At 53.8% G+C, this 24,429-nt stretch overlaps 2 protein-coding genes across 4 annotated transcripts in view; both read left to right on the top strand.

Annotated features, from left to right (window-relative positions):
- Positions 1–16,483, top strand: part of NCKIPSD (NCK interacting protein with SH3 domain) — a 55,956-nt gene extending 39,473 nt beyond the window's left edge. For all 3 annotated transcript variants that reach the window (XM_050904788.1, XM_050904790.1, XM_050904791.1), the window contains 8 exons: positions 555–725; positions 1,919–2,005; positions 3,453–3,591; positions 9,007–9,087; positions 10,379–10,507; positions 12,421–12,513; positions 14,055–14,227; positions 14,803–16,483. In XM_050904788.1, the coding sequence (XP_050760745.1) occupies positions 555–725; positions 1,919–2,005; positions 3,453–3,591; positions 9,007–9,087; positions 10,379–10,507; positions 12,421–12,513; positions 14,055–14,227; positions 14,803–15,006 (1,077 nt within the window). In that variant the 3' untranslated portion in view covers positions 15,007–16,483. The remainder of the gene's footprint in view (positions 1–554; positions 726–1,918; positions 2,006–3,452; positions 3,592–9,006; positions 9,088–10,378; positions 10,508–12,420; positions 12,514–14,054; positions 14,228–14,802) is intronic.
- A 5,596-nt stretch (positions 16,484–22,079) lies between these two features.
- CELSR3 (cadherin EGF LAG seven-pass G-type receptor 3) overlaps positions 22,080–24,429 on the top strand; it is a 32,621-nt gene continuing 30,271 nt past the window's right edge. The window contains 1 exon segment of the mRNA XM_050904373.1: positions 22,080–24,429. Coding sequence (XP_050760330.1) covers positions 22,095–24,429 — 2,335 coding nt within the window. The 5' untranslated portion in view covers positions 22,080–22,094.

Below are 24,429 nucleotides of genomic sequence, written 5' to 3'. Positions count from 1 at the left end.
GCAGGCAGGCAGCCGGTGGTGTTTTGCAAACACCCTCTGGTTTGCTGCGAAGAGAAGTGGGGAAGTTTGTGATGTGCATGTGTGCTAAGAGGTTACAATTATGTGATTAGGAGGGACTCAGATACAAATTCCCACAGCTTAGGGAACATTGGCTTGCCTGGGTCAGTCTTAAGTTACTAAATGCAATAAGAAAAAAGGGGTGTAGCTTTGCTTGAGTGAGGTTTCTTGGGTTCTTTAACATCCTCAGATGACAGCTAATGCTCCAGCAGGATGGTGGCCACTTGGATTTAAAGACTTTCTGACTGTGCACCAGTTCTCGCGCCTATTTTGATTCATTCACTGCATTAGCTGTGCAAGGAAGGGAGGCAGGTAGAGGCCCCAAAAGTATGAGAGCTGAAATAACGCATGTGTCTTAAACTTGCTGTTTTTTTCCTGCCAGCTCTTGACTGAATGAGGTCAACTGCCAGTCCTGAGACAAAGATTAGAGGAAACAGCCACCCAAACAACAGCTAGCTGTCAGGACCCCACTAACCAGTGGTTTTGTTATCGTGCAGAATCTGAGTGTGGGGCTGCCCTCGGGACAGATCTGCCATGACGAGCAGCGGCTGGAGGTGATCTTTGCAGATCTGGCCAGGCACAAGGACGATGCTCAGCAGCGCAGCTGGGCGCTCTATGAGGATGAGAATGTCATCTGCTGCTACCTGGAGGAGCTGCTTCGCATCCTGGTGAGTAAATTTCTCTCTTTACAGGCAGAGCAGAGCAGACAGCCCCAGTGAAGTTCCTTTTTTCTGACCTTCTTTGCCCCTCTGTTGCCACCAGGTCTGCTGTTTCAGAGGGCATAGGTTTCTTGTGCATCCTTTACCGTTGATGTGAAGCCCTGCCCTCCTGTGTGGGGTCTTGAGCTGCCTTCCACTCCACCTTACAAAGCTGTTCTGAAAAAAGTTATAGAGCCGTTCTTCATGGTAGCTGTGGTATTTACCTATCACAGGAGAATATAAAGCCTCACCTCCAAAAAAACCCGACCTCCCACAGAAAACCTAGAAGTCTGCTGTGAGAGTTGTTGCACTCCTAGGCCCATTTAAAACGTTTTCCATTTAAAACATCCTCTGTGGCTGGGAAGTACCTGTGGGGTGAGGCCCATTAAATGCAAAGAAAATTCTTTGGTTGCCTTGAAAGTGAGCTTTAAAGCTATTTTTGTGAGAAAGTATAAAGTATCTCACCACATCTGTGCGTACAGGAGAGGTACATCCCTGTAGTGAGCAGCAATGGGAAATACTGTCCCAATGCTGTCGCTAGCATGTACAAGCCCATCTGTGTATGGGGAGCGTGATGATATGGGAGCTGCTGCTCAGTGCAGTGACATGGTCTGTGTTACAGGTGCCGGTGTGGGGTTTGCTCTGGCACCTATTTTGTATTCCTCTCCAGTTCTGACATAAGCCTAACAGATATTTTTTTGTGTAATAAATGCCAGTGTCTTTGTCACTCAACATACGGCCTGTGCCGCCTCGCTGTGGGCCTGCAGCGCAAGGCAGAGGGGGATTTTGTGCAAGCATTTCCTCATAATTTAGGAGTAGGAGGAGATGTACAATACTTCTCAGGATGGGAACGGTGCTGGAGCTGCCCTGTGTAACTGCATGATGCACTCATCAAGGTGCTGCGCAGATCATGGGGTTTTTAGGTGTTTTCAGCCCAAGACATGCTGTACGGCAGAGATATTTCTCAAGAATTCACTTTGATGCAGAATCTGCAGGGTGGTGATTCTTGAGCAGTCTTTGTGCTCTGCCTTCAGTTTCTTTTTGAGATGGTTGGGCTGGGGCTACTGAGATCTGAAAGCAGCTGGCCTCCATCGAGGTCCCTGCAGCAGGCACCTTGCTGCTTTGATATGCCACTGCGCTGACCTGTTCATTCCTGCTTCCAGACAGATGCAGACCCAGAAGTTTGCAAGAAAATGTGCAAGAAGAATGAGTTTGAATCCGTCCTGTCCCTTGTGGCGTATTATCAGATGGTAAGGTGGCAGAATGCATCAAATCTCTCTTTTTGAGATTTTCCTGAAGATGGAAAAGAGTAGGGTTGCTATGATGAATACATGTAAGATGTTCCCCCTGGATAGGGCAGTTCTGTGAACTAGATGGAGTTGCAGCACGTCCCTTTTGCTATGCATGCAAGTTCTGTGGAAGAGCAGAGGATGCTATAGACTTCGAAGCGGTAGCTAGCACTGTGAAGGGTAAAGCTTGCTGCTTTTATTAGCTCCATTGAGGGACAGAATCGGCATCGCTGATATCTAGAGGAAGGATTTCCGAGGATGCCTTGGGAAAGCTGACGGGCTGTGACTGCTCCTCTTTTAATTGATATACTCCTGTGCGTTAGTAAATAGCTTAGCTTAGGAAAGTAGGTTGTGGGTAGAAGCCTTGGGAGTGAGGAAGGAAATCAGTATTCAGAGGAAGAAATGGGAGTTTTGCCTTCAATGCCTATGCGGTGTTGCTTTGACCCTCTCCTTCCTGGAACGTGCTGTTGTAGGACTCTGGGGGGGTTGGAAACTTGTCCCCATCTTGTCCCTAAGTCCTCAGCTACAGCACATCAAGCCTTGTGGCATTTAGCTTTCATCTGGCACTTCTGTGTCTGAACCCAGAGCTCAGCATCAGGGGGCTGTAGCATATCTGAGAGCAGTGGGAAGGCAGGTTGGGCATGATGGAGCCTGCTGGCTTTCACTGCCTGCTCTTCTCTGACCAGGATTTCAAGGAAGCCTGACCTGGTGGAGAGCAGTTGGGTCTCCAGTCCTGGCTGCTGTCGTGCCCAGTGCCAGGGCTTGCCTCGCTTCTGTTCTCTGAACCCTGGAGTTGTTGGCTGAGGCTGGAATATGAAGGTTACTCCAGCACCAGAGCTCCTGTGTGGGAGCTGCAGGTTGAGCATCGTCCTTGCTGGAATCCCTGCATGTCTCAAAACTTTCTGGTTTTACCCTCTGCTCCCAGCACAAACCTGACGGCTTCACAGTGGAGGAGCTGCTCCCATCCTGTTCATTAACCATCACATGCTGAAGAGGGTTTGCAAATATTGTGTTGTCAGGAAACCTCCTTCAGAGTAGCATTCGCAAAACCTCAGTGTGCTCGGAGAATCCTGGCTACCCAGCAAATTAAATCTGTTTGCTGGGGATGGGTATAGGTTGTCGATTTGTATCGTATTTAGTGGATGAAGTGGGGCATTTCAGATCTGAGCTCTGGCTGCCGCATGCCCTCTGACCGCGTGTGCCAACAACCTGTAGCCAGTGCAGTTGTGAACGTTATTGTAAAATGACTCCTATGCTATTGTTAAAAGCTAGTAGAGCTTCTGGGTTCACTGTCGCCCTGGGAGGGTCTGTGGCTTCCCAACAGCGGGAACTTCTAGCCAGTTATGTCTCTGCCTTAGAGTGAGCCCTCATCTGGGACATCGTTTCATCTAATAAATTGTTTTTGCAGGAACACAGGGTGCCGTTACGGCTGCTGCTGTTGAAGTGCTTTGGAGCCATGTGCAACTTGGATGCTGCAGTCATCTCAACGCTTGTAAACTCTGTGCTGCCGATGGAGCTGGCCCGGGACATGCAGACTCACACACAAGGTGAGCCAGAGCTGCTGTACCCAGGTCCCCAGGAACGTATCTTTCCGTTAGATGATTTACAGCAGCACTGGTGGCCCCTCATGGCCTGACTGCTCTACGTGCTCAGTTCTCTGGGGAGAATGGTGTCTGTTTTTAAAGTTATTCAGGCTATTACAGCTGTAAGTGGAGAATGCACGGGAGGGGATGTTTCAGTCCAATGGTGCAAGGCCCTTTAGCTCTTGAATGTGCCATTAATGATCTGCATCACTTCTCGTAGATGTCTTAAAGCACATTTTGAGCTGTTCCAGTTTTGTTTCATGATGCTGACAAGAGACACCTGCAGATCTCAAGGAAGATCTCTGCAGCTTCTTATAGGCAGTTTTTCTCAGCACTCTACACCAGATCTTTGCAGTGTTTCTTGCTGGTGAGTGAGATGTGTGCTGGTTAAAGGAAAGGACCTTCTATCCACCACTGTACCAAGGGAGATGGTAGTGCTGTTAACAAAGTTGCGGTCCAGGTCCTCTCAGGATAGTGCCACAGCCCTGCTTTCCCCAGCTCTTTGCTTTCCATACCCAGGCTTTGCCCTCGCATTCCTCCTACTCCGTGCTCCTCCTCCCTTTGTTAGGATGACCTGTCCCTGCTATTAACAGGAACGTCCTTCCTGCCCTTTGAGCTCCATGTGCTGAAAAGCTTGGTGGTGGTGGCGTCTTCAGATTTTGCTAGCGTTGTCCCTCAGAGCTCCTGCTTAGCCCAGTGTCCTTTATCTCCCAGCAGCCAGGAGCAGATGCTGAGGAAGAGCCTAAGAACAAGATGAACACGTAGTAATACTCCCCTGATGTTACCTTCCAGCTCCCCATGCATGCCTGGCCCTGGGCAGTCACAGCTTTGCTCCCCATTTTGAAGTCAGCCTGTAGGCTACCAGTGCTGGCAGTAGCATATACTACTTTTTCTCTTAAAGGGATATTGAAAATCCATTGTTCTGTGCTAATCATGACCCACAATTAAACTAGCTGTTGAGTGACCATGTGGATCAAATCAGAAGATCCCCAGTGTTTGGAGCCTTGCTGCCCTGATTGCAGTCTGTAGCCTGTTGGTTTGCTGCAGGCATCATGGAGCTGTGGAGAAGAATAATTTGGTGATGAGACTGTGTAGGGATTGACAAGTCTGCGCAGAACAGGGACCGTCACATCCGTTTCATGTAAGCCAAGTAAATGTCCAAGGCGGTCATCTTGGACGTGCATAATAGATGTCCCTGTCCCCAGCATCTCACCACAGACTGTGCCAACCTGACTGTGTGGTGGACAGGACTAATGGGGCTAATCTGGTGTCTGGAAAGGGGTATGAGAGGTGAAAATCAAGCCTGTTGCAGAAGGCTTTGCGCTCATCTTTGCTTAGATGCTTTGAAGTGCGGGCATTTCAAAGGTGAGGAGTGCCTGAAAAATAGTGTTTCAGCTCAGGGCAGGGCAAAGCACTGGTGGTGTGGTGTGGGACTGAGATCATTACACCTGTGTTGGCTGTGCTTTCTCTTTGTGCCTCCACTGCTTATCAATTCTATGCAGTGAACTTACCACACTGTTGGTGTTTTATCTGGTTATGCATGAGAAGCTTCTTCTCTAGGCTGAGGTTTTACTCCTCAAGAAGCAAATAATACTTGGTTATGGGACTATGACTGTGCTTCTGTGGCAACATTACTCCCGATTTTGTGCTGCCAAAAATAAACTTTGTCATGCATCCATCACTAATTCATAAAGATAGTCTCCAGTTGAGCATCTTCTGCACCATGCCCAAACAGGCTTCAGTGTCCTGCTCTGTTCTCCGAGCTGCCTTCATGCAGGCAGGGCGGGCTGGTCGCCCTTATTACTCCTTGCCTGGTCGCAGCGTTGCTGTCCAGGTCATTTTGCCAGGGGCTGCATCATCCCAGATGGCACAGCTAACTCAGCCTCTTGATATGATGGAGCATCAAGCTCTGACCTAGGTGACTTCTGCACACCTTTGCTGATCTCCACGTAGCACTTCTGATTGAAGGAGGCCTATCTCCCAGCAACTGTTAGCTCTGCTTTGGGGACCTAAAAAGCATTGCAGTGGAAGTGGGTGAAAAGTGGCTCTGCTATGTCCTCCGAACTGCCAGCCTGCAGCTCTGCAGCATCTCTTCTTTCCCTAGCTTCGTCTCAAGGTGAGGGTTTTTTTCCCTCCTTGCTGTAATACATAGGCAGTACAGTTGAAGGATGAAAAGCTGCTCTTCCTTTGCTGACAGACCACTTTTTGGTTACAGGAGCCTCCCAAATCAGTGTCCTAATCCTGTGCTGCCTTCCTTGTGCTAAGCTTATGGCAGGCGCTTGTACAAATGTCATCTGTGTGGCATCCAGTCCTCTTGGCTGTCACAGCAGGGCTGCAGAGAAGTAACCATCCTTGACCCAAATGTGTCTGTCCTTCAGAGGTGGTTTAGGGCATTAGTCGTTCCCTCCTGCCATTCTGGTACTTACTGCTCCATGCCAGCAAATGGCAAGCGGTACCTTGTGTGAAAACATGACCTTGAATCCCAGAATGACTTGAGCTTATTTTGGTACTAAAAACTGGGGAATAGCAGCTGATCCGTGACATGCTGTGGAATAGCTAATCCCTTCTGCGGATGGCAGGGGCCAGAGCAATCGGTGCCAGCACTAAGCAACTAGGGAGCGTTGAACTGGCTGCAGCAGCTCCGTGGGATCCCTCCTGGCTTGTTACTGAAGAGCAGCCGAGGCAGAAGCTCTGTGTGTGGATGCTGGGTACCTTTGATGAGAAGACACTTTACTCTGGGGCTGATGCAGGCGTGTTGGCTGCTGGCCAGTTCTTCTGCCAGATGCTTGGGTCTTATTGCTTCTGGACCGCCACTTCCCTCTGCAGCTGGCCTGCACATCTATCAGTGTTAGAAGAGCTTATAATAAGCCACAGCGAGGCAGAATTAGCCAGAACAATTCCAAAGAAAACAGACAGGGATAATCCAGTCTGTAATCGTGACTTTCTCCCTTGTTGCAGCTCAGCGTACATGCAAGTCAGCTGTCGGGCTCTTTTCACTTCAGTTGTAGACAGTTATGTCTGCTCCCAGTGCCCGGATTTTGCACTGCTGTGTTTAGAGGTTGGAAGCAAGGTCTTTGAAGGCCTCTGAGAAATACCTTTCATACATAATAGCAGCTTTCTTACCAGTACCTCAGCAGGCTTCGGAAATGCAGGCTGGTAAGCAAACAGCTGCATCTCTCCTGCCCTTTATGGCCACTTGAGTGATGCTCAGCAGTCTGTCGTCAGCAGAGTCCCTTTGCTTCAGGAGAGTTGTATTAACGCTGTTTACTTTCTTGCAGCTGCTGGTGCTGCTCTGGAAGAAAAAAAAAAAAAAGCTGTACTTTGACTGGCAATTACTCTGTTCTTCAGCATGGTGAGTCTTGCTGCAGCTGGGACACTCCAAAAACTCGTGGAGTCTGTGCTGAGCGAGTGCACCGGGTTAATCTGGATTTGCCCCGAATTCAGCTTTCTGACTAGTTTCAGTCCTTTGATTCAGCATCCTTAGGCAAATACAACAAGATTTGCCACCTAGTAGTGGAGTCTGCTGTCAACCGAGATGAATGGACATCAGTTCATGGCAGATGGGCCAAGGGTGTGTAAAACTACCCTCCCCCCTCCCATCTCTAATTAATCTCTTCCTCCATATTTGCTACAACCACATGTTTATCACTGGCTTCTGGTTCTCAGATCATTATTTCATTGCTCCTGATGTGATGAGAGAAAATGTTTTGTTCATGAAAGCCTTACTAGAACACGGGAACAGCAGGTCCCTATGTCTACCTACTGCAGTATCCTGCCTCTGACACCCAACTCCTGAAGCTGTGGAGGAACGAATGAAGAAATTGTGTGGCGAACGGTTTGGCGGATTCTCTTCTGCTGCAGTGAGCTTTGGCATCACTGACATCTTACAGCTGAGAGCTTCTTATATAAGTATGAGTTATATTTAAGTCATTGAATATCCTCCCTCTCTGTTTACCAAGAGTAGACAGCAGTTTCCAGCTTTCCTTTGCTGCCACATGGTCTGGAGAGCTCTCCTACAAACTCTTAATCTTGTTAATGCTGTAGTATCTCTGGTTAAGCCCCAAATGATCTATTTTTACTCAAAGTATTTGCTATTTGAAAACTCAGGCATCTTGTGGAGCTCTGACAAAGTCTGCATGTTCTTTGTTTATAGAGGCTTTGCTCACAGAGCTGACTTCCCAGGGGCACGAGGCTGGAATGATTCGCTAGCATTTTTTCCCCCGTGCTAACAGTAAATCTGAGAGCTGCCAAGTGTTGCAAGTCCTTTGGCCAAGTCCAGGAGTATGCGGTGACAGTGGAGGTATCAGCCTGTGCAGTCAAAACCAAACTGCAGGGTGCGGGTGCTTAGAGATGGATCGATTTGTGCATAGAGAAGTGAAATGTCTTAAAGGGTTTGGAGGGGGTACTGGAACCAGCATGTATCGTACAGGGAAGCAGTACTGTTGGGAGAAGCATCATACATTGAAGAGACTTCTTCCTCCTCTGATGAAAAGTGGGTTTGGTCAGTTTTTTATAAATACACCCTCAGTTTCCTTGTAACAAGTGGCTCTTTCTAGCAGATGTAGCTGAACTTTATTTAGCCAGTATGTGTGGTAACCTACTTTATAAAAATAATACTCCTTTTCCTATCATCTCCAGACTTGCTGAACTGGACAGAGGCTACATTTGATGATGACACAGATCCTATTCCATGATTTTTTTTCTTCTGCAGATATCTATTGAGGTGTATCTGTTAATTAAAATTCAGGAAAGGCACCGGCTGTGGTTCTGTGGAGCATTCATGTATAGCTGCTGCCAGCAAAAATTGTGTTGGACTAGCAGGCTGCTGGAAAGACGTGTGGCCTGGGAGGTGGGCAGATGCACAGCCCGAGTCATGAGCAGTGATCTGGTCTCCCCAGAGACCTTTTATACCTCCAGGCAGAGCTGAGGTAGTGAAAGTAGAGCAGTGCAGAGACGGTAACAAGCAACATAGCTGTCCGGGGGTGGTGTTGGTTGGAACAGGCAGTATTTCAAGGTGGCCAGATGGATGCTTTTTCTGGGTTCAGTAATTACATAACTATGGGATGTGTCCTGGGACTGTGCAGGGGCGGTTTTTAATTATTCAGATCAAGTTTTCCCAGATCCTCTTAAGTGGAGGGGAAAAAAATCGAGAATTCTTGTTGTGATTATTTTTAAATTGCTTTGGAAATGCATGACATAGAAGGCGTGTGGTGTGCTTAAACAGGGGGAAAAGCACCTTTATAGCTCAGTAAATACAGGAACGAGGAGCAGTCTCATCAGTGTTGAATGTCTGTGTTAAATGTGTGACTTCCCAGCTGCAGCTGGGGAACAGTGTTTCACATCCTCAGAAGAACTAATGGCAGGACCTTTATCTTGCAGATCATCAGAAGATGTGCTACTCTGCACTGGTGCTGGCAATGATGTTCTCCATGGGGGAGCCCCTGCCATATCATCACTATGGTAAGAGCAGCTTATGGCTTGGTAGGACAGCAGAGCTGATGGTGGGACGTGCCAGCGGGCACAGGGAAGGGACCTTTCCTGGTGGCCGAGGTGGGGACAGCTAGGGGAAAGCCCAGCACAAGCAGGGCAAGAGTAGGGTCTGCTTTTTATCAGTAGAGGCTGGCTGCTGAAACACTGGGCTGAGATGCCAGATTGCCAGAGAGAGCAGCACAAATCTGGGCTAGAGCGGTGGAGGACTGATGCCATGCTGCAGAAGAGGTGGATTTGCCCATTGCTGTGACTAAGTGGCATTTTGTTTTACCTCTGCCCTGCATGAAAGCACAGACCTCTTACTTGCCTCAGAGATGTTCTGTCTGCTGATGAGGCTGAGAGCCCAGATCACTCCCTGAACACCCACTAAAGCTGTCAGCTGCATAATGTGGCCTCTTCCTGGTCTCCCTTCTAACAGGACAGTGCAGCCCTCTGTGTGTCAAGCTCTTAGGGAAAGCGGAGATGATTAACAGTATTGCAGTCAATGAGGAAGTGCAAACATTGTGCCAGATCTGCCCGTTTTATCCTCTGTCCTTTCTTTCCAAACTTCAGCCAGGAAGCCCTGCCTGCCTGCTTCTTCCCCAGGCCATGTTGTGTTCCCCGTATTTGGGAAACTCTGGGCTCATTTTTCCTAGAAATGCAGTAGAGATTTTTATAAGCATCTCCTCAGCAGCTTCACCCTAACACCCTGGTAAACACATACGAGATTTAAGCTGGTGCAGTAGAGACTGTGGAATGAGCCTCCACACCTCCTGCTTTTCTCTCCTCGTGTAACCTTGGCAATTATTTCCTGCAGGTGGACTTATTTGCATGAGCTCCTGAGCTTTCCTAATAGCTAAGTTGAAAAATGGGTTATTACTAATGATCTGGATTATTACTTTTTTTTTTAATAGATGGATTAAACCAGTGGTCAAGAATACAAATCTCTTCCTACCTGAAGCCTTCATTGGCGGCAGTCATACTGCAACAACAGCTAGAGCAGGATTTGGTGTTCTATTTACTCCAAAAAATTGCCAGTGGGGGACCAACTTTCAGCGTTCCCCTGCACTGTCGATAGTTCTCTGAGCCACTTGTCTCTCGCACAAAGACACTTCAGTGGTCTGTCTAGTCCACTTGCAGGGTTGTTAATTCCCTGGAGGGTGACGCTGGCACTCCACTAATGGTTTTTAAGCATAAAAGCACAGAGAAGTGGCTTTCGTGGTCCCTTGTTGCTTGGTTTATTTTCACTGTGCTGTAAACGCGCCTCTTTCTCCTTGTGCAGAACATCTCAACTCTCAGTTTGTGCAGTTCCTGCTGGATGTGATTGAGGACGGGCTGCCCTCGGACACCACCGACCAGCTGCCTGACTTATTTGTCAATGTCCTTCTGGCCTTCAATCTCCACATTCCAGGTCGGTTTGATGCTGCTCTGCCTTGGCAGGATTTCAGTGGTCTGGAGTGAGGGCGTAAAGAACGGGGAGCGAGAATCTCACTGGGTCTTCGTGGCACTATGATAACCTCTCCAGCTCCCCTAGCCTCTGGCAATACACTGTGTTTAAATATTGTGCAAAACCCTAGAGGAAAAAACAGTCTGAGAGCCCCTGTCCAACCAACTGACCCTCTGGGGCACAGCAGCTCTGTGAAACCCAGCGGATTTCTCTCTGTACTTCCACACCGCCCGGATCAAAGCAGTTGCTGGGCTGCACTTGCAGAACATGAGTAGGGTTAACTCGTAGGCACAGCTGACTTGGGAGAGAAAATGCTTCAGCGGGCATTTCTCGGTACCAGTCCAGAAAGTCAGTCCTCTGCCTTCTATAGGTCTTGACATACCTTCTGCTTACCTGTCTGCACCTCTTGAAGCTCATGCGGTGCCCATGTGTTGGGGCCAGGTTCTTCAATGTTGACCTGAGCTGTGCGCTCTCCTGATTGACCTCGTTCTCTGTCCTCCCTCCCCTGCTGAGCTCCATGAGAACAGACAACATATCTGGTTCCTAGAGACGGGCATTTGCCCTCTTGCTGCCTGCGAGTTTTGAAGCCTGTTGTTACAAGATTGGAGAGCAGTTCCAGGTCCTGCTAAGAGAAGCCACTCCTTAACCCAAAATCTCCTGTTGCTCCAATTGTCTTTAATTACTTCCTCTTGTTCTGCTTCATGGCTTTATCCTTGGCTTCATGGAGAGAGGGGAGGATAAAGCAGCAAGGACGTGTCCAGTAATTTACCTGTTATTTTGAGTTGCACTTCATTAAAATTTATGTGAAAGTTTCTAATTTCATGTGAAAGCTGATTGCACAGAGACTGATTAAGTATATCTCTGCTGCTTTCATTCATTACCCCTTCTCACACTTAGCCATATACTTACTGGCTGCAGTAATTAGGCAATAATGCATGACAGGCAGTGTGTTTCTGGGGGATTATTGCCCACCTGGGGTGTAGCCGAGAGCAGTGACTTGTTCTCTGATGCTAAGAACATGTTAAATGATGTTCAGGTTGCTTATTAGTGGATCGAATTTTTTATTCCTCTGTCTGCAAGATTCATCTGTCATACAGTTCAGTGGTGCAGCATTAGTTCAAAAACTCTTCTAAAAGCATATTATATTGATGCTCTTCAATGTAAAGGATCCTAAAGCACTTTGCAGCCTGTGAAATATTATAGGGTTGCTAACCCTGTGCCACAGAAATAGCCACACTGTGCTGTTTGGATGCTTCTGAGTGTGCACGCTCACACACGTGCATAAGGTCTGCTAGGGTGAACATATTTTAGTTAAAACAAATCACCCCCAAAGCAGGCTAGGGGACATTTCCTAGAAGAAGTCTTCAGCCCCTACCCTTGCACAGCCCAGTGCCGAGTGCTGGGAAGAAGAACTTTTCCCTTCTGGCGTGCTCCTGGGACCTGGTCGTCTCTTCTTATGAGAGCTTGCAAGGCAATAAATTCCAGCGGGGCACCGCTGATATGAAGTAAGAAGATACCAGTGAATGGAGCCCTTGGCTTCAGAGGTTTGTGAGCAGAGGTAATGTTTGACAACATAAAGCCTTTCAAGGTATTTCACAGTATTTGGCTGGCAGGACTGGAGCCCACATGTGAATCAGATGCACATAGAAAGCACGAAGTCCCAAGTGTTTCATGCATTGTTTCCAGATTTATTTCACCTTCCCTCTCCCTGCCCACCCACTCTGTGGGGCTGAAACTTTTTGTAGCCCTGATAGACGGTGGTTCCCCAAAGCTCCCCAGAGTACTGATGTGAAATAGGAGGCCTCTGCTATTTTTTTTTTTTAATTACTGTGGTCTTCAGGAAACAAAGGGATGTGCTGAACAGGTTTCTTCCTTAGTTCCAGAACACAGTGTGATCATGACTACAATAAGCAAGCACTCGAATGTCAAGACTTTCACAGAAAAGCTGCTGCTGCTGCTGAACAGGGGAGGTGAGCATTTGCGGCACTATTACCTGCCTGGCAGGGGGTGCAGCTAATGGTGACTCAGGGAAATGCCTGGTGCTCGTTAAGGGGTGGGATGTGTTGAGGATGCAAGTAGCTGAGGAACTGTCAGCTCAGGCAGGACATGCTGCTTCCTGGTGAGTTTGTGAGGGTGACAGGCTGCATTGCTGAGGATGGAGCTGCACAAAGAATAAAGTGATGCTGATGGCATCTAGGAAGAGAGGAGAGGCCTCTGGGCTGCCATTTCCATGTACTTCTGGGTCAGATCAGCCCCATCTCACAGCATGGACGGCTGCAACATAGGCAAGCTCTTGTCTGGGAGGAAAGCTGGTCCTGGACCACTTCTGTCCTTGGACAGAGAGGACTCTATCAGCACTGGCACACAAACCTCAGCCTGTGCTGGCAATCATCTGCCCCGGGGGACAGATCCAGAGGGGGGTCTTGCCTTCTGAAATGCTACTTAGAGTGGAACTTCCCATTTCAGAATTGCCGGCAGAGGGTTAGCTTTGTGTCTGCTCCAGGCATAGAGTGAAATCCACTGTATGTATAGAGCTTTTGCAAAGCAGATTGCTAGAAAGCTGGAGATCTCCACAGGAAGAGTGGCGCCAGGTATTTCTGCCTGTGCTGCATGCCACTATTGTGCTTTCTAATACCTTCTGGAGCACAGGGGCTTTGCTGCCTGAGATTCATTTTGTTGATTTGCTGGTAAAAAACTCATCCTGTGATGCTTGCAGCTCATCTTACTCTGGCTTTAGTTCTCTTTGGGGTTGCAAATCACTGTCTCCGCACTATATCAGCTTGAGGGCAGACGGCATCTCAGTGCTCTTCTGTCTGGCCTCCTCCCAAAGCCTTTGTTTAGCCCTTTCCCTGCCAGATTCCCTGCAGGGATCACCTTACTGCGAGGGGCTGGGGGAAGAAAGAGGGCGGGCCACAACCTAATGAAGATGCTTCTCTCCTGACAACTGCTGGGGGGGGTGCAGTGTCCCACAGCCCCTCTTGGGGTCTACAGGGAGGTGTTTTGGAAGAGAACAGGATGTGGTGGCTCATTTAAACTTGGAAGTGTTTCTTTTCTTGCTTCTGGGACGGTACTAGCCTGGTCTCTGGTGAAAGCTTGTTTCTGGTACAGGCTCTGATGGGCTTTTCAGAGGGGTCATTGGACCAGACTTAATAAACCAGGGAGAAAATGAGTGGTAGCTGTTGAGCAAAAAAGGGAGGCACTGAGAGGCGATGTGCTAATGAGCTCTCACCTGGGATGGTAGGTGAAACATAAACAATGATTAATGCTAATACTAATGAGTTTGGTCTCGGCTTGGTACCCTGCAGAGCTGCCATCCTGATTACGCAGCTTTGTGCAAGGCACTAAGGTCTGCCGGTACAAAAGCTAGCCGCAGGCAGGGAGCGGCTGGCCGAGGCCAGGGGCAGCCTCCTCTCCAAAGCCTGTAGGGTCTAGTGAAGGGATGTGCACTGAAGATGGAGGAAGGGGGCAACAGGGAGTGTGTGGCGTAGCACAGTCTCTCTGCCTTCCCCAGATGATCCAGTTTGTATCTTCAAGCATCAGCCTCAGCCACCACACTCAGTGCTGAAGTTTCTGCAGGACATCTTTGCCAGCAAGGATACGGCCAGCATCTTCTACCACACAGACATGATGGTCCTGATCGACATCCTGGTGCGGCAGATTGCTGATCTCTCCCCGGGAGACAAGGTGCTCACAGTAACCCATAGGCATTGGGGAAGGGAGCACAGTCCCAAAGCAACGGTGTTTCTCCTGGCCCTCCGTAGGGCCTGCTGGTGCAGGCAAGAGTGGAGTCCTGGGGTGGGCACGACAGTTCTGGGTGCTCAAATCAGCCCTGGGGGCTGAGGAGGAAGGGGGGATTTATCCTGCCTGGCACGCAGCAGTAGAAAGGCGTGTTTGAAGAAAGATCTGCCAGGCTTCTGGTGGTCTGCACCCTTTTGTCCAGGGACCTTTGGGAACAGGGACCCTCTGTGAGTAGTAGAAGTAGGAGGGATCTCTCTGTTTTGGTATTGCAAGAGGCAGGGGATGTGCACATGTTTGAGAGCGACTGAAGAGCAGCACTGGGTTGCTGTGGGAAAAGCAGAGTTTTCCATAGCTACTAATGAGCCTTAAGGAAAAGCAGGTGCCTCTGGAGTCGCTCTCTGGCTGGTGGTGCAGCAGCAGCTGTTCCTGTGCTCATGCTATAATGGAGGCTGGCATGCTTGTTTATCTCACTTTAAATCTTTCATTGTGCTCTGTGTTTTGTCTCCCCTCCCACTTGGCAGCTGAGGATGGAGTATCTGTCTCTGATGCACGCCATCATCCGCTCCACGCCCTATCTGCAGCACCAGCACCGCCTCTCCGACCTGCAGGGCATCTTGCAGCGCATCCTGGGGGAGGAGGAGGAGGGCCAGCAGTGCCAGATGGACAAACTGATCATCTTGGAGATTTATAAGGAGTTCCCAGAAATCTCTCCCGGTACCAGCTAACCGCCCCTCAGCTTGGACTAGAGTTTGAACCACTTGGATCGACGATGTCTCCTGTTGACACTTTCTCCCCATTCCCTTCCAGTACAGCTCATACCTTATATCCCTCCGTGCGAGGCCTAAGGTTGGGACAGCGTTCACCGGCCCTTTAGAAACGCCAGCGGCAGAAAGGGCACGGGGTGCCCCCAGGGCCTGGTGCTCGGGGGAGGTTGGAGCGGGGTGGGTGCTGGCACGTGGTTTGCCTGCAAGACTCAAGCAGGAGGTATTTAGGCAGCTGGTGTTAGCGGGAAGGGCAGAGAGCTTGCAAGGGACTTACCAGCCGGGGTGGGAGGGTGTTTAGCTGCACTGGTGTCCCGAGGTCCCGAAGAGAAAGGCCTTTGCCTTAGAGTATCACTTCTTTTCCATGTGCATCTCTCTCCCTGCAGTGACCAAGTGGAGTCCGCTGGTGCTTGGAAGAAGCTTTCGTAACATCTGTTTTGTTTTCTGCTGCTAGTGCCAATGTGCTGCAGCCCTGCCAAAGGGAGGTACCTCGCTCGCTGTCTAGCGCCTCGTCTAGTGAGCCTTTCACTCCCTCCTGGCCCTCAGCTTTTGCCTCTGGGTAGCAGCCCGCCTAGGGTCATAGAGGTCTTACCCCAGCAGCTGCTTTTTTCAATTTGCTTTCTATAGTGACGTTTAAATCTGAATTTCTTGCACACTGTGGCAGCCTAGAAGTAACAACCATATGGGTGACACTGCCCTTAGGAAGCCTTTGGCCTGGACACAGTGCAAAGACGTGTCCTGCCAAGTGAAAGCTGCCACTTGCCACTTCTCTCGCAGCGTTGCCCCAGGGCCCCGAGCAGAGGGGCTGCACATGGGCAGGTGCGCTCTGTTCGTAAAGTGTGTGGATTTCTTGCCTTGAGCTTCATAGTAGCTCTGCCTCGCTGCCCTCCCTCTCCATGTGGCAGCGCTCAGAGGCAGCGTGAGCCTGGTGTCCAGTAGCTGTTTGTGACTATGCACGAGTGTGGGGAACCCTTATTTATATTTCATCTAGGTTTCTAGCAAACGGGATTAACCTGTTTCCCTGTTACAGATAGTCACACACACTAACGTGGGTCTCTTAGATATTCGTGTGAGCAGTCTGGTCACTCCCCGTCCCCAGCTCTTCCTTTGCAGTATCCAGTGTAGGAGCTATTGGAAAATGGAACTGGAAATACTGGGCACTGTATGTTGTTTTCAGCTTGAGGCGATGACATGAGCTCTGCTCTGCAGGCCTGGACTATGGGCACTGGGGCAGTGATGCTCGGGAACGGAGGGGGTTGGCCTGGCAGCCAAGGAGGGCGAGGACCTCCTGAAGTCAGCCTGGGAATGCCCAAGCTTAATAACCATCCTCGTAGAGAAACCTATTTTTCCCCTGTAAAAATGTATGAATGTCAAAAGGGATCCTGTATTTTCTTAAACACTAAGTGTAACATGCAGAGGAATAAAAATGTCTTAAACTGGACTTCTGTGAACGTAGCCCTGCCTGCCCCATCCTGTCATGGGGGGACTGAAGTGGTGGGGGCTGCTTGGGTGCCTGCTGCCCGCTGAGGCAAAGCAGTGGGTGCTGATCTTCAAATGGGAGCAATGCAGTAGTTCTCCCACTCTCAGCTTCTTGCATTGTGTTTTCCTACCACGTTGCTGGCAGACAAGGAGTGGTGGAGGGCAGCAGCCCTTACTAGGGTCACAGCCATCACCCCTGTGGGCCTGCCCAGCATTGCTGCTCCAGATTAAGGGTTTGGCAGAGCTGGACTCAGCAGTTCACTTCCCGCAAGGCACGCGCAGCCTCAGCTGGTTCCCAGCAGAGCTGCCGAGGCAGCAAGCCTGCGCGGCAAGGGTTTAACGGTCTGTATCGAGTGCTAATGAATCACGCTTTGGCTGCAGATGCCCGTTCCCAAACCTCAGCCCTGCGCATGCTGCTTTGAGGGGTGCCTTGGATGGCAGGGGGTGTGTGTAGTGGGAGCGCAGTGGGCACTTGGTAAAGCACCGAGTTGACAGCAGGGAAGCTGGTCTCTGCTCCTGCTGCATGCCAGGGGAGCCAGCTGGGCAGTGGGCTACAGCCCTGGCCAAGAGTAGGGTGTCAATGCCAGATGCAGGCTGTGCCTCCCCCAAACATGGGGGCTGCATCAAGCACAGCTGCCTGCAGAAATGGGGCCAGGGCTCTGTCCCAGCTCCTGCCTCTGGCCAGTGTCTGCCAGGTGCCCAGGCTTGTGGCCTTGCAGTGTGTCAAGCTGCTCACCTCAGGGGAATCACGATACGTGAGGGCTGCCAGCGCTCACGGGTGCCCACCCCGTGGTGGCTCTCCTGTGCCTCCTTGCTCTGTGCAGTGTATGGTTGCACGTCCCCTTGAGCTAACCTTGGCTTGCCTCTGGGTGCTGCTTGGGCTTGTCAGCTTGAACCCCGCTGCAGTGGTGGGATGCTCCTCTGGCACTTGCCCTCAGTGACAGCCCAGGCTTTGCTGTGCCAGCGTGGGGCAAACCCAGAGCCCAGCAGAAGCCCAGAAGCAGGCAGGACCCATGGCTCTGCTAGCCAGGAGCACAGCCTGGGCAAAGCCTTTCGTGACAGCGCCCTGCCTGCCATGGGGGGCTGGCAGAGCCCTGGCGAGGCTGAGCCTGAAAAGGCAGAGCTGGCGGCTCCCTTCAGCGTCCCTGAGCCATTGCCGTCCCTGGGCGTTGCTCACCCCATGTCCCAGCTGCACAGTAAGCATGACCCCTTCTGCATCACCACTGTGCTGTCACCACAGCCAGGGCTAGAAGAGCTGGGGGGCAGCCTGCTGTGGGGGGTCCCGGGGCAGAGCTGCATCCGCTGCCCAGGAAAGGCCTTCATACATCACAGGGAATCAAACCACAGCGTGTAAACTCGTTATCTGCAAGTCCACTCAGTGGTTCCTGCTCTGTGCACGGGTGACAGGCGCAGATAACACACGTTTCCATTAGCTGTAATAGGTCACCATTAGAGCGTATCTCCTCGTATTGGTGTGTTTTTATTGTGGTGCAGCAGTGAGGGGTGTTGGGGGGCTGGCACGGGGGGAGCGATGCGCTGCCTGTGACCTGCACCTCTGCTTTATTGTCTGGAATGATTCAATTACAACTATTTTGTGGCAGTAATACCCCGATGATTTTCTCCTCCTCCCCTGAGCTGTCAGCTGGGTAATTAGAACAAATAAACTTGAAAGCCTTCATAATTTTTTAAAAGTATCGCCTCTCTCCTGATTGGGTTTCTTGATGGCAAATCCCCAGTTTGAGGAGGTGCGATGTATAATCCAGCCGACGGCGGGGGCTCATGCAAAGCCGGCATGTTCCAGTCGCACGCTGCGCTGCCCTTTATTAGATGAGGTTTCTTGGGCGAGCTGCACGTGGGGCTGGGGCTGCTCTGGCATTAGCCTAACGGCTCCGGGAGGGCTCGGGTGGGTGCATGGGGGCCTGGAGGGGGAGAAAATAAACCCCCCCGGGGCACCGCATGTGCACAGCTGGCACGGCCGCAGCCCCGTCAGTGCTTGTGTTGGACCAGCCAAGCTGGAGGCGTTTTGTGGTGTCTGAGGAGTTAATCATAGCAGATTACCAATGTTCAGGAATCCTATGGAGTTTATAAATTAACATGCCAGCTTCTCCGGAGGCTTAGAAATCCACACCCACCAAGTGTCAGCCTTCAGCGTTGTGTAAGCACCATGGGAACTCTGTGCACGTGCTGAGCCACGCTAGCCACCACTTTAGGGCCTCCTTGGTATTTCCCATGGTGGTCCTGAAATGTGCTCAGCCCAGGGGCGCAAGGACAAACCCTGCCTGCTCTGCCCACCCTGCTGCTGCCCGGGTGGTGGCCAGGCCTTGGCTTCTGCGTGTGTGATGGTGGTGGAAGGGAGGCACCAGCCCCGCACAGAGAGCCACCAGCCGTGAGGATGGTGCAAGGTGGTTTGGGGACCTGCTGGGTGTGTTGCAGACCCTGCTTTGTGTTCACTTAGTTTCCACCCTGGGAGTGGGAGCCTGCTTGCAGTCAAACCCCAAATCAGCGGGCAGCATGCGCTCTTCCCACCCCCTTGTTTACGCTAACGATAATTGATAGGGGACCATCTGTCACCATTGGTGGAACCGAAGCTGGGTGAGAGCCGGTGGTGGTCATGGTTGGCGAGTGAGCACAGGAACACGGGGTGTCAGGCAGAGGCTAAGCACTGGTGATGCCAGGATTCAGCACTGTGGCAGCAGCATGCGGGAAGCCATGGCGCTGTCCGCAGCTGATGCAGAGGGCACCACCACGGCAGTGGCGGCTGGACCCCCTCGAGGTCCCCAGACCTGCTGTGCCCAGGGGCCAACATGTCTCCTCTGACCTCCTCCTTGCTATGCAGATGGCCTGTGCTGTCCAAAGCAGCGTGCGGCTCTAAAGCAGCCACTCAAATTTCTGCCAAGGGACCGTGGGACCTTGCACAGCCTCGTTAGGTTTCCTGCGGGGTGGGAGCGTGTTCGGCTCCCCAGAGTGTCGGAGAGTGCATGTGGTTCCTGCGGTGCTGGGAGCGAGGGCTGAGTGAGCAGAGGAGCCCCATCTCCAGTGTGAACCCATCCTGCTGTTAACTCGTGTGTCTTTTTGGGAGCTACATAGGGGCTGCACAAGGGGTGCCGGCGGTGCCCAGCCTGGCTGCGGTGTTGGCACGGCGGTCCGCCTGCTCCCCAGCCTACCCACCCTGAACTGCAGCCCATCCAGCACAGCAGCATGGGGGGCTCTTGCAGCCCCCTCGGAGCTGGGATGTGCATGGAGGCACTGTGTGTCCTGTGTACTCCCTGCCCTTCCCTACCCCATCCTAAATTCCCCCTATCTCCCAAATTTACTCTATTTTCCTCCATGACACTGCTCTTTCTTCCCCAGCACGCGCCCCAGCTGCCGTGCCTCGGGCTCCCCTCTTCTTCAACAGGATGCGGCCAAGGATGTTTCCCCCACTGCGGCGCACTGAACACTAATGAGGACGTAAACCCCTGTTATTCCTAAGCCTATTACAAGCTTCAGTGGATTAGGCTGCGATATTAGTTGATTGAGATCAAACCAACAGCTAAGTTGCAAAGCTGATGTGCTAACGAACCATCCCAATGCAAGGGCCCCAAACTGAATTTTCCTTGGAAAAATGGGGTTTTTCCATGGATGCTGGAAGAATAACCTGCAACTTTCTCCCCAGTGTTGATGCCTCACCTGGTGGGGGGGGGCGGCTGAGGTCTGCATCGGGGCACAGGAGTGGGCCAGCTCAATCCCTGTCACACGCTCGGGTGCCCGTGGGTGGCGGAGCCGAGCGGCCAGGGCTGTGATGCCGCTGCAGGTGCCTGGGCACCGTTTGGGAGAGCTACTGCCGTGTGGCATGGGAAAAGGGGAAGCCCTTTCTCATGCATGCAGTAAAAAACCCATCCCTGAAGACGCCAGACTTGGTGCTGCTTGCAGATGGACATGGGCGGGCGGAGGGAGCCGTTAGGGCTGCAAATCATCAGCAGTGCCTCCTGCCAAAACACCAGCGCTTTCCTGCCTTGCCCCTTCTGCTAGCGGCAGGGCAGCTAACCCCACGGTCTCGTCTCGGTACCTTGGGGAAGCAGCCTGGCCCTGGGGACGCTAGCAGTGGCACAAGGACCATGCTTGCTGCCTGGTGCACTGGCAGTGCCACAGCCGTGGTGTCGGTGGGCGTAAGCAGAGGTGTGCGCTGAGGGTTGGCGTCCATAGTCCCTGGGACCCCCGCCTGACAAGCTCTGCTTTCAGCCGGGAGGCTCCGAGACCCCCTGCCTGACGCGGAGGCAAGCATCCTCGCGGCGCTAGGCAGGACTGGGGGCTGGCTGGGATGCAGCCCCTCATCACATCCCAGCGGCCAAGCACCGGCCTGCGCCACGGCGTGCCAGGGCAAGGGGAGGCCGGGCCGTACCACCGGCAGCCATCACCGGAGCTGGCACTGCCGGGCTCCGCACGCCTGGAAGGGCAGCCGTGGATGGGTGGCTGTGAGCCGGCTGGAGGAGGCGGCTGTGCCGGCAGGCAGCTCGCCCGCTGCCCCTGCGACGCGGGCTGGCGTGCCCTGCCTGGCAGCGCCCGTGCCTCCCGTGAGGCCTGGCTGGCCTCCCGTGAGGGCTGGCTGGCCGCCCGTGAGGGCCGGCGCGGTCTGCACAATGGCCGGCAGGTCTCACTTGAGGGTGGGCACGCCTCGCACCAGGGCAGCCGTGCCGCACATGGCGGCTGCAACCCCGCACGCTGCCTGGCACGGCTGACACCAGGGGACGCGTCCCTCGCACGGTGCCCGTTACCCCTCTCACCGGGGCTGCCCCTCCGCGCCGCGCAGAGGGCACGGCTGGTGGCCCCGAGGAGGCGGCACCTCCGCGGCAGGGCGGAGGAGCGGGGCGGCCGGCGGCTGCCCGCCCTCCCTCAAGATGGCGGCGGCGGGGCGGGCGGGGGCGCGCGGCGGGGGCGGGGCGGGGCGGGGCGGCGGGAGCCATGTTGGGGCTGCGGGAGGAGCCGCCGCCGCCGCCGCCACTACCCCCGGCAGCAGCAGCGGCGCGGCGCGGGGGGCGGCCATCGCCGCCGCTTGGCGGGGGCGGCGCCGAGCCCAGCCGCCGTGCGCCCGGGCCGGGCGGCGGCCGCCGAGGCACCATGGCGGCGGAGGAGCCGGTGGCCGCCCCGAGCCGCCGCCGCCGCTGCTGCCGCCGCCGCCACCGGGGGCCGCCGCCGCCGCTGCTGCTGCTGCCGCTGCTGCTGCTGCTCCCTTTGTTCCCCCCGGGCTGGGGGCCGCCGCGCCGCAGCCGCCGGGCTGGGGGCCGCCGGCCCGCGGAGGCTGCCCCGCCGCCGTGCCGTTCTGGGCGGCGGCGGTGCCCCCGGGGCTGCCCGCGGCGCCGCGCCGCCGGTCCCCGTCGCGCTGCCCGCCCCGCGCCGCCCCGCCGCACCCGCTCCCCTTGCCGTCTCCGTCCCCGGGGCGGCGGAGTCGGCGCGCAGCCCCCAACCGCCACCCGCTGTTCCCCCAGTACAACTACCAGGCGCAGGTGGCGGAGAACCAGCCGGCGGGGACGGCGGTGGTGGCGGTGGCGGCCCAGGACCCCGACGGGGGCGAGGCGGGGCGGCTGGTGTACTCCATGGACGCCCTGATGAACAGCCGCTCGCGGGAGCTCTTCAGCATCGACCCGCGGGCCGGGCTCATCACCACCACGCAGGCCCTTGACCGTGAGAGCATGGAGCTGCACTACTTCCGCGTGACGGCCGCCGACCACGGGGCGCCCCGGCTCTCCGCCACCACCATGGTGGCCATCGCCGTGGCTGACCGCAACGACCACGACCCAGTCTTTGAGCAGGGCGAGTACCGGGAGACCATCCGGGAGAACGTGGAGGAGGGATACCCCATCCTGCAGCTGCGGGCCACCGACGTCGACTCCCCGCCCAACGCCAACATCCGCTACCGCTTCGTCAACGAGCGGGCTGCCCACGCCGTCTTCGAGATCGACCCCCGCTCCGGCCTCATCACCACCAGCGGGCCAGTGGACAGGGAGAAGATGGAGAGGTACTCCTTGGTGGTGGAGGCCAACGATCAGGGGAGGGAGCCGGGGCCCCGCTCCGCCACGGTCAAGGTCTACATCACAGTCCTTGACGAGAACGACAACACCCCTCAGTTCAGTGAGAAGCGCTACATTGTCCAGGTGAGGGAGGACATACGGCCCCACACCGAGATCCTGCGCGTCACCGCCACGGACCTGGACAAGGACAACAACGCGCTGGTCCACTACAACATCATCAGCGGGAACAGCCGGGGCCAGTTCTCCATCGACAGCGTCACTGGGGAGATACAGGTGGTGGCCCCACTGGATTTTGAGGTGGAGCGGGAGTACGCCCTGAGGATCCGGGCTCAGGACGCAGGGCGCCCTCCCCTCTCTAACAACACTGGCATGGCCAGCATCCAGGTGGTGGACATCAACGACCATGCCCCCATCTTTGTCAGCACCCCTTTCCAAATCTCTGTCCTGGAGAATGCTCCCCTCGGCCACTCCGTCATCCACATCCAGGCTGTGGACGCGGACTACGGCGAGAACTCGCGCCTGGAGTACAAACTGACGGGGGTCTCGGCCGACACGCCCTTCGTGGTGAACAGTGCCACAGGGTGGATCACGGTCAGCGGACCCTTGGACCGGGAGTCGGTTGAGCACTATTTTTTTGGGGTAGAGGCTCGGGACCACGGCTCTCCATCTTTATCTGCCTCTGCCAGTGTCACCATCACTGTCATGGATGTCAACGACAACCGTCCCGAGTTCACCCAGAAGGAGTACTTCATCCGCCTGAATGAGGACGCAGCCGTGGGGACCAGCGTCCTCAGCGTCACAGCGATTGACCGGGACGTGAACAGTGCCATCACCTACCAGATCACGGGAGGCAACACGCGGAACCGGTTCTCCATCAGCACACAAGGTGGGATGGGGCTCATCACTCTGTCTCTGCCACTGGACTACAAGCAGGAGAGGCGCTACGTGCTCACCGTGACGGCTTCCGATCGCACCCTGCGTGACAACTGCCACGTTCACATCAACATCACCGATGCCAACACGCACCGGCCCGTGTTCCAGAGTGCCCACTACTCTGTGAGCATCAACGAGGACCGGCCCGTGGGCAGCACCGTGGTGGTGATCAGCGCCACGGACGATGACGTGGGGGAAAACGCCCGCATCACATACTACCTAGAAGACAATGTCCCTCAGTTTCGCATCGATCCGGACTCCGGGGCCATCACCTTACAGGCAGAACTGGACTATGAGGACCAGGTCACGTACACGTTGGCTATCACTGCCAAGGACAACGGGATCCCCCAGAAAGCGGACACCACCTATGTTGAAATCATGGTGAATGATGTTAATGACAACGCTCCCCAGTTCGTCAGCCCTCATTACCAGGGCATGATCTCTGAGGACGCACCTCCCTTCACCAGTGTGCTCCAGATCTCTGCCACTGACCGGGATGCCCACACCAATGGGCGAGTGCAGTATACCTTCCAGAACGGGGAGGATGGGGATGGAGACTTCACCATAGAGCCCACCTCAGGGATCATTCGCACTGTCCGCAGGCTGGACCGTGAGAATGTGCCTGTCTACGAGCTGACTGCGTACGCTGTGGACAGGGGCATCCCTCCTCAGCGAACTCCTGTCCATATCCAGGTTACCGTTCAGGATGTGAATGACAACGCCCCTGTCTTTCCCGCTGAAGAGTTTGAGGTCTTGGTAAAGGAGAACAGCATCGTAGGCTCTGTTGTGGCCCAAATCACGGCCGTCGACCCAGATGAGGGACCCAATGCCCAGATCATGTACCAAATTGTGGAAGGCAACATCCCCGAGATATTCCAGATGGACATCTTTTCTGGGGAGCTCACAGCCTTGATAGACCTGGATTATGAGACAAAACCTGAGTTTGTGATTGTAGTGCAGGCCACCT

This window comes from Gymnogyps californianus, chromosome 13 (genome assembly GCF_018139145.2).
Source record: "Gymnogyps californianus isolate 813 chromosome 13, ASM1813914v2, whole genome shotgun sequence".
Classification (NCBI taxonomy): Eukaryota; Metazoa; Chordata; class Aves; order Accipitriformes; family Cathartidae; genus Gymnogyps; species Gymnogyps californianus.
Note: the sequence above shows the minus strand (reverse complement) of the source record. Positions and strands in the feature narration are given on the sequence as shown.